This window comes from Dermacentor andersoni, chromosome 4 (genome assembly GCF_023375885.2).
Source record: "Dermacentor andersoni chromosome 4, qqDerAnde1_hic_scaffold, whole genome shotgun sequence".
Classification (NCBI taxonomy): Eukaryota; Metazoa; Arthropoda; class Arachnida; order Ixodida; family Ixodidae; genus Dermacentor; species Dermacentor andersoni.
The window spans coordinates 122,509,167-122,521,469 of NC_092817.1; the positions used below are offsets into that span (position 1 = coordinate 122,509,167).

At 48.0% G+C, this 12,303-nt stretch overlaps 1 protein-coding gene across 1 annotated transcript in view; it reads right to left on the bottom strand.

The window, feature by feature from the left end:
- Positions 1–12,303, bottom strand: part of LOC126537562 (dual specificity tyrosine-phosphorylation-regulated kinase 4-like) — a 252,240-nt gene that overhangs the window by 35,491 nt on the left and 204,446 nt on the right. The window contains exons 3-4 of the mRNA XM_050184673.3: positions 11,873–12,087; positions 6,233–6,396 (exon numbers count right to left, since the gene is read on the bottom strand). Of these exons, the coding sequence (XP_050040630.1) occupies positions 6,233–6,396; positions 11,873–12,087 (379 nt within the window). The remainder of the gene's footprint in view (positions 1–6,232; positions 6,397–11,872; positions 12,088–12,303) is intronic.

A 12,303-nucleotide genomic window follows, 5' to 3' on the forward strand; every position in this document is an offset into this window, starting at 1 on the left:
TTTGCCTTCAGTGAACTTCAAGCTTAGAGGCCACGTGGAACGCCACGCAATTGACTCGTGCAAGGACAGCGGGTTGTTAATGTGCTGGGTATCGAGTATACGCAGTCTTTCAAATTCGTGTCGTTAAAAGAGTAGGGACATGGCCTTTCAAACTTGTAGTGTTATTTTTTCTTTTTTTCTTCCTGGAAACGAAGACACAAATCCTCCAAAGCCTACAGAAAATACTGGCAAGCGTCAGAATGCCCTACATTATTTACTATAACACTTCTTGCTACTGACCGGTTTCGGTTTTGGTACACAAGAGGTGAGTGCGTCCTGACGTCACCGTATACATTGGCTCGTTCGCCACGCCGCTGTCACAGGCGAAGTGCAGCCAGAAGGAACGTGCGCGGCCTTTACAACGAGCACAGCCATTGTCATCCCAGCCTTATTTCCACACAGCGTGAGCAAATTTTTGCTCTAAGTCGTGACTCCATGATAATGTCGATGACGGCATGCAGGCCGGCGCTTCGAGATCGCCCTTATAGTGAAAATATCTTACAACTGTTTCACAACTTTTACGCTTGCTAAGTGCCAGCCTCTTATATGTGACAAGCGTGTGATAGAGTTGATACAACTTCTAAAATAAGTGTCAGGGCCTTTTTCAAAAGGCATAACTGACTTTTTTTTTTCATGACACAAGAACTTATTCGGCCGAACCGTGCCACGGCAATATTTAGAGCATTGACAGGTCTATACGTTCCAAGGCTCATATGCGCGTACCGATTATTGCGTAGTTAGTGCTAAGCATCGTAAATTGAAGCTCTTGAGTTGCTGGCTCATATTGGTTACAACTGACGTTTTTTTCCCCCTCTTAGGTAATGGAATAGCGCTACGGAGAGAAGCTTTTACCAGTGTCGCCGAAGAAAACGACAAAAAAAAAAAGTCATCTGAACTTTTAACCGCAAACAATGGGCCGCCGTTAGGCTTACTTGAACAAAGCGTTCTGTGCCCATCAGAGAGAGCGCTAACCTCCTCGCACGACAGATAGAAGCGATTTCCGCCGCGCGCTCAGAAATGCGCCGACGACAATTATGGGCCTTTCCTAGGCTTTACGCAAAGCCATTGAGTTCCGTAGGTTGCTGAGCACTGCTTTCTTATTCTGCTACAGTCGTTCTTTCATTTTTTTTTCACTGCTATTTGGTGAATTGTGTAGCTCCTAACTATAGTCACAATTCAATATCTCTCGTCACTTTAGCTAACTTAATGTATATACATGACCAGGGAGCAAAAAAAAAAAAATCGCATGCCAGCACCAACGTCATGGCTACGCAAAAGGTGCGGCCGAAATTACTGCTGCTTGAGCTGCGTGGACACAACGTAATATCCTCACTGCGTATAATAGTTTCGCGAACCAGAGGACAAAAAGGCGAAGGACTTTGTGAACCAAGTCTTTCAGCGTGCTGTTCAGCCAGTCGATTTCGCCAAAGGCTATGGAGAGTTAAGACCAGAAATGTTATAGCGTATGTGTAGGTTTCGTGTTATTATAGCATGACAATTGCCTGTGTCTCATTTCTTCAATTTCTAAATCACCTGTACACCGCACTTTTAGTTACTGCCGGCAGTTGGCTATTCTTAGTATTGTGTGTTTCATTGTATTAAGAAAGAAAGAAAGAAAGAAAGAAAGAAAGAAAGAAAGAAAGAAAGAAAGATAAGAGCACATGTGTTAACACCAAGCCTTCAAGCCATAAGAACCTTTGTGTAATATTCAAGAGAGTCTATCTACATCTGTTTCATATCTCTTTTCTGCTGTTGTGATCCAGAGCTTGGTCTTACTTCGCATAAAATATATGTAAAAGAATAATCACATCTAAAATTTCTAGTACTGAGACATCACTCACAACGTGGCGCTGTGGGGTGGACAGCGTGTACAGACATATGCGCTACATATGCCCTCAACCATAAAGTGGTATTACAGTGGTCCTATTCCGAATTAAGTGTGCGTCCACTTCGACATGCCCGTGCGGCTACGACAGCCCAGGACGTGCAGAGCCTTATCCTCTAACGTCTCCGGCACAATGCACACATAGACAGGGCATCGAACAAGAACTTCGTTTACTTCATTCACATCGAACTTTTTGACTTGGCATAGTGTGACTATGACTGGCATAGCTCCATGGCCATCAAATCTACTACATCGCAAATCAATGGAAAAACTTCGACGCAAACCGGAGACTCATATCTGGTTAACCTCCCTGCCTTTCCTCTTCATTCTCTCTCTCTCTCTCGACGCTTCTTTGAAGACGCTGGCATTTGCGACGAATATTGACACAGTTACCGCATCGTGTATAACTGTGTCTTATTCGTGCATCTGAAACGTGTGTACCCCCAGGCATCCGCGGACTTCATTTCAACGAGAACTTTTCGAGAGGGACTTTTGTTCTTAGTGTTTTCGGGTCCTGTTTATATCTACGTATTACCGAATTCAAGAATTTATATCTTTAGTTACTTGTTTAACCTATATTATTAGCCCACTGAGAAGGTCTGGCCGTCGCCAGCAAACGGCGACTACTTCTGTTTATTTATTATAAAAAGAAAACGAAGGAAAAAGAGAAAAAGGTATTACACAGCGCGTATCTTCAAACTCGATGTATGTCTGGTGTTTCGGTGCTCATAAGAGCACTGCTTATGAAATACAACCTTACGAAGCCTTTCTAAAAATTAACGTTGATGAGCCGGACGCAGTCAAGCAGTTCTTTATAAGCAGCAAGCCATCGCCATCATTATCCTCGTCATCGACGTCGTAACATTCGTCTTCGTCGCTTACACCACTGCAAGGTGAAGGGTTCTCCCATCGATCACCCGAAATCTCTCTCTTGAGTCAACCGACTCCATTGTATGTCAGCCCTTTGTAATCTAATCAGGGGGCGAAATGCAAAGACACCCGTGTACTTAGATTTAGGTGCACATTAAAGAACCCCAGGTGGTCAAAATTTCCGGAGTCCTCCACTACGGCGTGCCTCATAATCAGAAAGTGGTTTTGGCACGTAAAACCCCATAATTAAATTTATCGATCTCATCAGACGACCGGGTCCTGTGCCGTCATCGACTGCAATTCCCTTCTCTTGGCACCCATCCTGTTGTCCTACTGGACCACCGGTTATCTCCTCTAAGCATCACATGACCTGCCCGATTTCACTTCTTTATCTTAACCTCAACCAGAGCATGAAACTACGTTGCCACGCACGCACTGTCATCTGCAGGCTATGCTGCGGCCAGCATTCTCGCTATCGGTTATCAGTTTTTGCTATCAAGCTATCAGTTTGTAGCAGCGGTCCAAAGAGCAGGGCCTGGCGTTCACAAAGGCACTCACGCTAGCATTGTTCGTAGAGCGAATTGCAGCCAATTCGGATGTTGGACATAATTAAATTAGAGAAAACGACGAGCCAATGGCAAAGAGCACGTACGAACAAACTTTGTGAACCCGGCTCCAATCTTTGTCTATAAAACGATCTGAAGTAAATAACGATTTTATCGTGTGGAGGGCTTCTCGCACGCTACCTCTTATTCACTATATAGAGAGCTCTAAAAAAAAAAAAAAGCCTGCCGCCGCGATTAAGGCTACATAAAGTGCACGCACGTCGCGTTTTCTTGAGGTGAAAATGGTTTGAATATGGCCACCGTTCGTCGGAAATGGAATCGATGATTTCAGGCGTTCGAAAGCCTAGCTACTTTATAGTTGCGCATCACAAAAATAAGAAAACGCGTTTGGGCGGTGTTTTTTTTTTTTTTCGGCCGACAGGCAAGAAACGAACCAGCATCTTAACCAGTCTTCCGCGCCGTCTGTGTGCCTGGAACCTACGCACCAAGTGGGTGGGAAAAAGGCTTTGGGTCTGACTGCAGTGAGCGAACCTGCGACAGCGTCGGAAAGTATATCTCGAAGTTGATTGGTAAACTGCTTGTGGGGGGGGAGGTGAGGGGGGGGGGGGGGGCGTTCTGCGAATATCGACTGCGCATTCAAAACCCGACCTGACATTCTATGGTAGGCAATGAGTGGAACGCGGATATTGCCCGAGAAGATGGGAATCCGAAGTTCAAATCGATTTCGTTGCTTTCGTTTCAGGCATTAGTTTGGAAACAATTTGGTGGAGGTGAACTGGGCGCAACGTAGGATTCGACGTAAAGACTCGGGCGCTGCAGTAGCTCAGACGACATGAAAATCATGCAGTTTATTTTTTTTTCTTCTTGCTTTACTTGGCTATGGTCTTCGTGGATAAAGTGCTTTGTGGCTACTTCATTGTTGTTCTTGTGTTTCAATTGTCTATTATAGCAATGTAATGTCTCTTTACGGTCTTTGAGTGTTAAATATTTAGAGTGGCTAAATGTATCAATAATTTTAGTGCTCTATGTAGAATAGTGACTTTTAGTGTGCGTGCGCGTCCGTATATATATTGCTACACGCGTGTGGTATTTGATTATTTGGACGAGGCGCGCGGGTGCCATCACTCGAGAAAGAGGAGGAAGAAGGAACTAGGCTTGTGCTGTGAATCTATAACCGGTCAGCGTTGCAACTGCTGCTGTAAGTATAACCTGTAAATAGTTGCTCGTCTTACTGACTCGTCCTTCGCGTAACATTGTGATGGAGGTGCGGGGTAACGATCCCCGTACCTCCACTTGCACTTGACGCCATCGCCCACTGTGCCCACGCAAGGAAAATTGCCTGTGACCGCCTTCTGAAATCCCAAGAGAGTTAAAGGCGTTTGTACGACCGGCGACACCGAGACGTGCACTTGCCGCCTGGTTCTTTGGTGCTTCTATGGTCTCCGTCGCGTCAGGTCGGCCTGTCAGAAGAACTGCAGTCTCGTTGCACAGGCCCATACCGAGTACTTCGTGCCGTGACTCCCGTCACCTACGAGATCGCCCCTGACGCCCCATCTGCGTCCCAGTCCAGTGATATCGTGCAGGTTACACGACTGAAACAGTATCACCCTCCCAGTGATGACATTTAGACGCTCCGGGACGTCGCTTCTGCCGCCGGGGGATTATGCTACACGCGTGTGGTATTTGATCGCTTGAACGAGGCGCGTGGGCGCCATCACTCGAGAAAAGAGGAAGAAGAACGAACTGGGTTAGCGCTGTGAATCTAACCGGTCAGCGCTGCAAGCGCTGTTGTAAATATAACCTGTAAATAGTTGCTCGTCTTACTGACTCGTCCTTCGCGTAACAATATAAACGATATTTGCACTATCCACGGGTAACTCGCCACGTTTTTTGTCTTGGCGCGATCTAATTTTAGGCCTTCCGATGTAACGTTATTGACACGTTCCGTATAATTAATTAATGGTTCTGGGCAATTCTCAGCAAGAAGCGGCGGATATTGCGAAATAGAGAGAGAGAGAGAGAGAGAGAGAGAGAGAGAGAGAGAGAGAGAGAGAGAGAGAGAGAGAGAGAGAGAAAGGAAATAAACAAGGCCCGACACCTGGACAAGTTGGTATATATTCACCTTCAGAACAAAGCGCCAACAGACATGAGACGTCGTAAAACAGCGGTGGTGTTTAAATTCTATAAACAATTTGAACAAGGGGGTAATTAAATGTTGTACAACTGTTCCATCCTAAGCACTGCGTTTTGCAGCGTAGCGATCTCGTGCCTCACAGGCAAGACAGCAGGGCGCGGAGACCCCCACCACGATATACCGACGTGACCCACGCGACCGTGGATTACACTATCTCAGGGATCGGCCCAGTTACTCGGAGGGAAAACCAACCAAGTAGACGCGATAACCTCCCAGGAAAGAAGGCATAAAAAAAGAACTTCGCTTTATTGCAGGAATTATGCGCTTGAAGGTGTGTACTTGTCGCAGTGAGGATATTTACGTGCTCTTTGTTGCTTCATTGCATAATTTTGCAGAGAACAGAGCCACTCGCCCGCACAACTGTACGGGTATAGTACAGATGGATATATATGCCAATTCGTTATATGTGGTTTGTCCTGTGCTGTGTGTTGGCTATTTCCAAGACCCCACCACCACCACCACCACCACCACCACCACCACCACCACCACTACCATCATCATCATCATATCATCATCATAATGGACAACAACAACAACAACAGCAGCAGCAGCACCTAGTAGCACCTAGCAGCCACAGTCAGCAAATACCGGAAGGGTTTGCAAGAAAGCTTCGCTTTAATAAAATAAAAGCAATAGCGAGATATACAGAGATAAGAAATATAAAGGCGCAGTAATAACCTTGATGTAGGAGCCGGTCTCGTCGTCGTATCCGCCGTTCTGGCCGACCCCCTCGTCGTACTCGATCTTGCTGGTGTCCAGGCCCAGGTACCAGACATCGCGGTACTGGGTCACCTCGGTACGCTCGTAGCTGCTCAACCGGTTACCGTAGTAAAGAAGGGCTTCTGGAAAGTGCGCAGAGAAAAGACGCAGGGTTTCGTGATTAAGGGAAGCAAAAAAAGAACGTCCAAGGCGCTTCCGCAAACAAGAATTCTCTCTTTGCACCACTCGAAGCAGTGCAGCGAAAGTGATTGAATAAAGCAGCACGGTCCCACGGAATCAATCAATCAATCAATCAATCAATCAATCAATCAATCAATCAATCAATCAATCAATCAATCAATCAATCAATCAATCAATCAATCAATCAATCAATCGGCGAAATACGTGGTAGCGAGATTGGGAGTTCTAGCACTGGGCTAGTCTCTGTCTCGTAACATGTTGAGGCAGCCAGTAGCAAAGCGGAAGGTTACGAGGCCAGCCGAGTCGCTCACTTTAATAAATGCATGAGCGATTTCTTTCTTCTATAACATTAATGTGCAGTGGACTACCACAAATCAAAGCATAACGCCCACAATCGCCTGAATGGCTTCTGTCTCAGTATATAGATAGATAATATGAAGAAAAGAAGGTAGAGCGTAAGGCGGCCGGTTATGTACGCTACACGGCAGTGGCGTGGCCAGAACTGGGGTGGGGGATGGGGGAGGGCGGAATGGCTTGCACTTGATCCGGGAAGAGGGCCGAGGCAGCTGGGTGTTGTCGCTCGTCGTTTCGTGCTGGGTATCCCTGATACGCATAAATTTCGTGGGGGGAGCGGGACTCGATATGAGTGAAACATTAGGTGGCGTTAGCTTGACGTTTACTGTCCGTTTTACTGAGAGTACTGCATACACGCATTCAGCTCAGCAGGTATACACGAGTGTGTTTATAGTACACGGGCACACAACGCTCGTGGCTGCAGTAGAAGGCAGAACGCTGTCCCGGCTCCGCCATCGAGCGTAGCGCCTACAGCGCGTCCACTTCACCTCTTTGTTGTAGCGCAGGCAGAAAGACCGGGCACACAAAAAGGCACACTATACAAGACAAAGGGCTATGTGTCGTCTAATGTGTCTTTCTGTGTGTCTAGTCATTCTGCCTGCGCTACAACAAAGTAGAAGGCTTCATACCCAACAAGCCAATACAGCTACCCACTTCGAATCGTCGGCTTTCGAAGCCACACGCACTCCTCGTCTCCGAAGTCCGGAAGACCCGTATATGCCTTCGTCTCCGAAGGCATATACGGCGGCTTCGGTAGCGGGACAGCACGGCGACGGCGCGAACGCGCCCCGAGCGTCCATACAATCGCTATCGTAATGAATCCAACCACAGAAATCCAACCACAGACGCGTCCCGCCCTGTTGAAGAGCATCTGCCGCGGCTGTGGGAGGCAACTGCTCCCGCCGGGTACCTATACCGGTAAAATAGGTGCAAGCGCGCTGCAGGCCTCGTGCTCGGCCATTATATGGGACCTCAACGCTTGGAAAGGGGTGTTTGTCTCTAATCCAAAGGCGTCCTCACCACAATAAGTGCATTTGGGGCGCCATGTGGGAAATGGCCGCCATGGGAGCGGCCCAAACATCACTTTATTTTTTAGTGCTTGCAAGAGTTTCGACGGCAATGTAGGGCGCAGGCTCCTTTCCCAAGAGTATCACCCCTTGAGAAAGCCGAACGCCAGGCCGGAGTATACTTGTGCCCATTTGAGAACCAGTGGGTGCCCGGCGGCGGTGGGAATCGAAGCCACAACCCCCCGCAGCTGAGGCGGGCGCTATACAACTAGGTCAAAACTAATTAATTAAAATAAGAACTACTTAGGTGTAGACCACTAAAGTATTTTTCAAAACGACGCTACGCGAGTGTAATGTCACGGATATCAATGTTTTTTCTATACTCGGGCGACTTTTGAACGAAAATACTTCTCGAAGGTTCAGTCTTCGGTTTCTTTAGGATGCAATGCAGTTTGCCGATCGAAAGTTATCTAGACCCTATTGTAATACAGTCGAAATCCATGTCGTCGCGGCGAGAGGGTGCGGGAAGTTCACGGCGGCGTCGCGTCTTTCACTTCTTTCCTGGCTTATCAAGCGTCCTCTCAAAGCACGAGCGGCCGTCGTGATACTGCAGAAGCTCAATTCACTAACACCGTTTAACTTAAAGGGACACTGAGTAGGTATGTGAAGTTAACGTGTATTAGTAAGTTACGCCTCTGCAAGAGTAAAACGCCCACTATTACTGTAAATAGGTGGGTAAGCCAGAAAAGGCACAGAAGCTAAGGACGGGTGGGCCCCCTGAGTTGCGAAACCACGGATGCTATTCTCGGCATGGTGAAATTCCACCATATTGTCGAATTCTGTAATGGCGGCGTTTTGAGCGAATCAGCGAGGCCGTAGCAGCCCTCTCAGCCAATTAGAGCTGACAAAATGGTGAATTTGACAACGCGTAAAATAGGTCCCGAGAGTTGCTATTCCGGCCATCGTCAAATTATGTCCTAATGTCAGATTCAGTGGTGGAGGCATTTAGAGACAATCAGAGAGCCCGTAGAAGCCCTTTGGGCCAATCAGAGCTGACAATAGAGAATTCGACAATATGGCAGTATTTGACAATGTCCAGAATACCACCCCAATTCGCCCTGGCATCCGAGGATTTACACAGCATCTATCCATGTCTAGTTGATTGATTATAAGTAAAAGAAACAACAACGACAACTGTTACATTGCATTCAAACACACACACACACACACACACACACACACACACACACACACACACACACACACACACACACACACACACACACACACACACACACACACACACACACACACACACACACACACACACACACACACACACACACACACACACACACACACACACACACACACACACACACACACACACACACACACACACACACACACACACACACACACACACACACACACACACACACACACACACACACACACACACACACACACACACACACACACACACACACACACACACACACACACACACACACACACACACACACACACACACACACACACACACACACACACACACACACACACACACACACACACACACACACACACACACACACACACACACACACACACACACACACACACACACACACACACACACACACACACACACACACACACACACACACACACACACACACACACACACACACACACACACACACACACACACACACACACACACACACACACACACACACACACACACACACACACACACACACACACACACACACACACACACACACACACACACACACACACACACACACACACACACACACACACACACACACACACACACAAACGGCTTAATCCAACAGATTTTGTGAACTTTTCCTGTGCATAATCGGCCCAGACAGGACAAAATATTCAAATTTGTAACGTCACACTGGCGTACCTGGGCCCAGGTTTCAGCTGGAAATTAAATGAACGGAAGATCGGCCTTCATTTCCTCCATTAGCAATCAAACCGTTTTCCGCCAAACGAATGAAAATACGGTTTTCAAAGGATTCTTTACCAATCTAAAATGATTTACCGTCCTTTCACCATTACTGCTTAGTGTCCATTTAGAATGCATTACGGCCGGCAGATTCATCAAAATTGGTATCACTTATGAGCAGACTACACAATTCAAGTTGCAGAATTCGTATTTACACACTAGAGCGGTCTGTACGTTTCGATTCCGATTTCATGAACTGACGCCGCAGTTGTGCTACGCTCGACGTCCATTGATTGTGCATTGCCCGTGTGGGACTCGAACGCTTTCACCGTGCCTCGCTTAAGTTCTTTGTCCCCGGAACAAAAGCTGGGAGGACGTGAATATATCGTGTCGTATTGTCCGTGGCGCGGCGTTGCATTTAATTACCGATTCATATGCCTTTCTCATAAGAATGGAGGACAGTTCCACGTCGGTGTGACATATGCTGCTGTGACCAGACATTCATACGCCTTCTCTGTGCATGCCCGCGCCATAATGCCGAGAGGAAAATGATATGCTCAGTGCTTGATAGTCTGGATCGACTGGACAATCGCCTACTGTCAGAACAGAGAGTTCTCGGCCAGTGCTACGAAAGTAATATACTTTAGAAGGGTTAACTGCTGGGCTAGTTGGTGATCTTGCATACTAAAAAGATTTTGCGCCAAAACAACACACACAAGGTGCCGTCGTCTTTCTCGTGTGTGTTGTTTTGGCGCAAAATCTTTCTAGTATACGAAAGCAACTTTGCGCAGAAAGGTATAACTGCGCTTTTTAAGTTCCTAAGTATATACAGGCGTACATAATAGGCTTTGAGAATGTTGCCTGCTACCTCTGGATTGTGTACGCGGTTTACTTCGTTTGTGCTCGTCTTCCTCCCTCTCTCGTTCTACCACTCTTACTCTCTCTTTTATTGCCATAGCAATTATATGGACACTCTAAGCGTATTTTTTCCATCACCGTCGCCGTGATATTCCGCATAAAGTTCAAGGGCGATAACACCGTCGTCGCTGGTCGTATGCTGTGTGTGCGAGTGAAAGCATGCGGGGGTAGCCAATGATCGCGGCTCAATCTGGGGCCGTATTCCGAAACGATTTACTTCAGCGATACATACCATCGCCGTGGCGATAGTATCGCCGAAGTGGATCGTTTCAGAATATGGCCACTGGAGCGCACGAACGAAGAAAGCGGAGAGCAAACGCGCCGTTTTCCGTCGCGCAAAAGGCCGTGGGGGGATGGGAGAAAGGGAGGGAGGGAGGGAGGCGAGGCCGTTGTGCTCCGGCAGCAACTGCGCATTTCGTGACAGGCTGCAAGGGCAACTGATGATCACGGCTCAATCTCGCACGCCATATATGGAGGCAAGTGGTGAGGCAGTGCGGGAGGGAGTAGTAGACAGCTATACGAAGTAAGGATAGTAGTTTTATCGGCCGTATAAACGTTTAAACATTCGCTTACTAACTAAATTAACATGTACGGTGTCACGCAAGTACAGACAAACATGAAAACACCTCACTCGATGACCGAGGAAACTGGCTGTCAAAACGCTGGAGTGAGGTAGCGCGGCAGCAGCAGCGAGCGAATTGACTTTCGTGCTGTCTCTCGCTTCAACGCGAAGTAAGCGGCGAAAACACAGCGCCCACAAAGCTATCAGCATTCAGAGCACTGTTTCCCCATCGCAGATCGCTTTCAATATAAGGCCTGCGTGGCCGCGCCATATGCAGTAGCCGCCAAAGTAAACGAGCCCCCCCTCCCCTACCCCCCGGTACCTTGCGCGCGACGGAAGCTGCGCGATTCCTTCCCGCTTTCCTCCCTTGTGTGCGCGAGATTGAACCGCCATCGTCGGCTCGCCCCCGCACACTCACTCGCACATACAGCATACTGCGCGCGGCGACGATGTAATCGCCGTTGGACATCACGGCAACGGCAGAAATGCGCCTGAAGTGTCCGTATAATTGGTATCGCAATAAAAAGGAAAACGAGCCCAGAAGAAGCCGGCCTGCAAAATCGCGTGCGGGTGGCCTTGAGAGGCTGACTCACCGGCGGGCGAGAGGGGTAGCCGTCGGCCGTGGGGGTCGACGTTCGGTCCATCCGGCGACTGCCTCCTGCGGTGCCCGTTGACGGACGAGGACAGTGCCCCGTTGCAGATGGCCGAGTCCAAGCTTGAGCGCAGTTCGGACGCACTGCCGCCGTTGACGCCGTTCATGCCATTGTTGTTATTGTTGTTGCTGCAGCTCAGGCTCCGACACGCAACGCTGTGTAGAAAGAAGCCATAGAAAATAACTGAAGTTGCTCTTTCGCAATACGAACCTGTAAACACACACGAGCAAGAACTTATGATGGGAGACTGCTCATGTTTTCGTGAAATTATTCTGTAAGAGTTGATCATCTGGTCCAAGTCAGAACAGGCGGCAGATTTCTTACCCTGCCGATGCAGCGGTTGATTCCGTAGGTCTGCCGTCCAATCACTC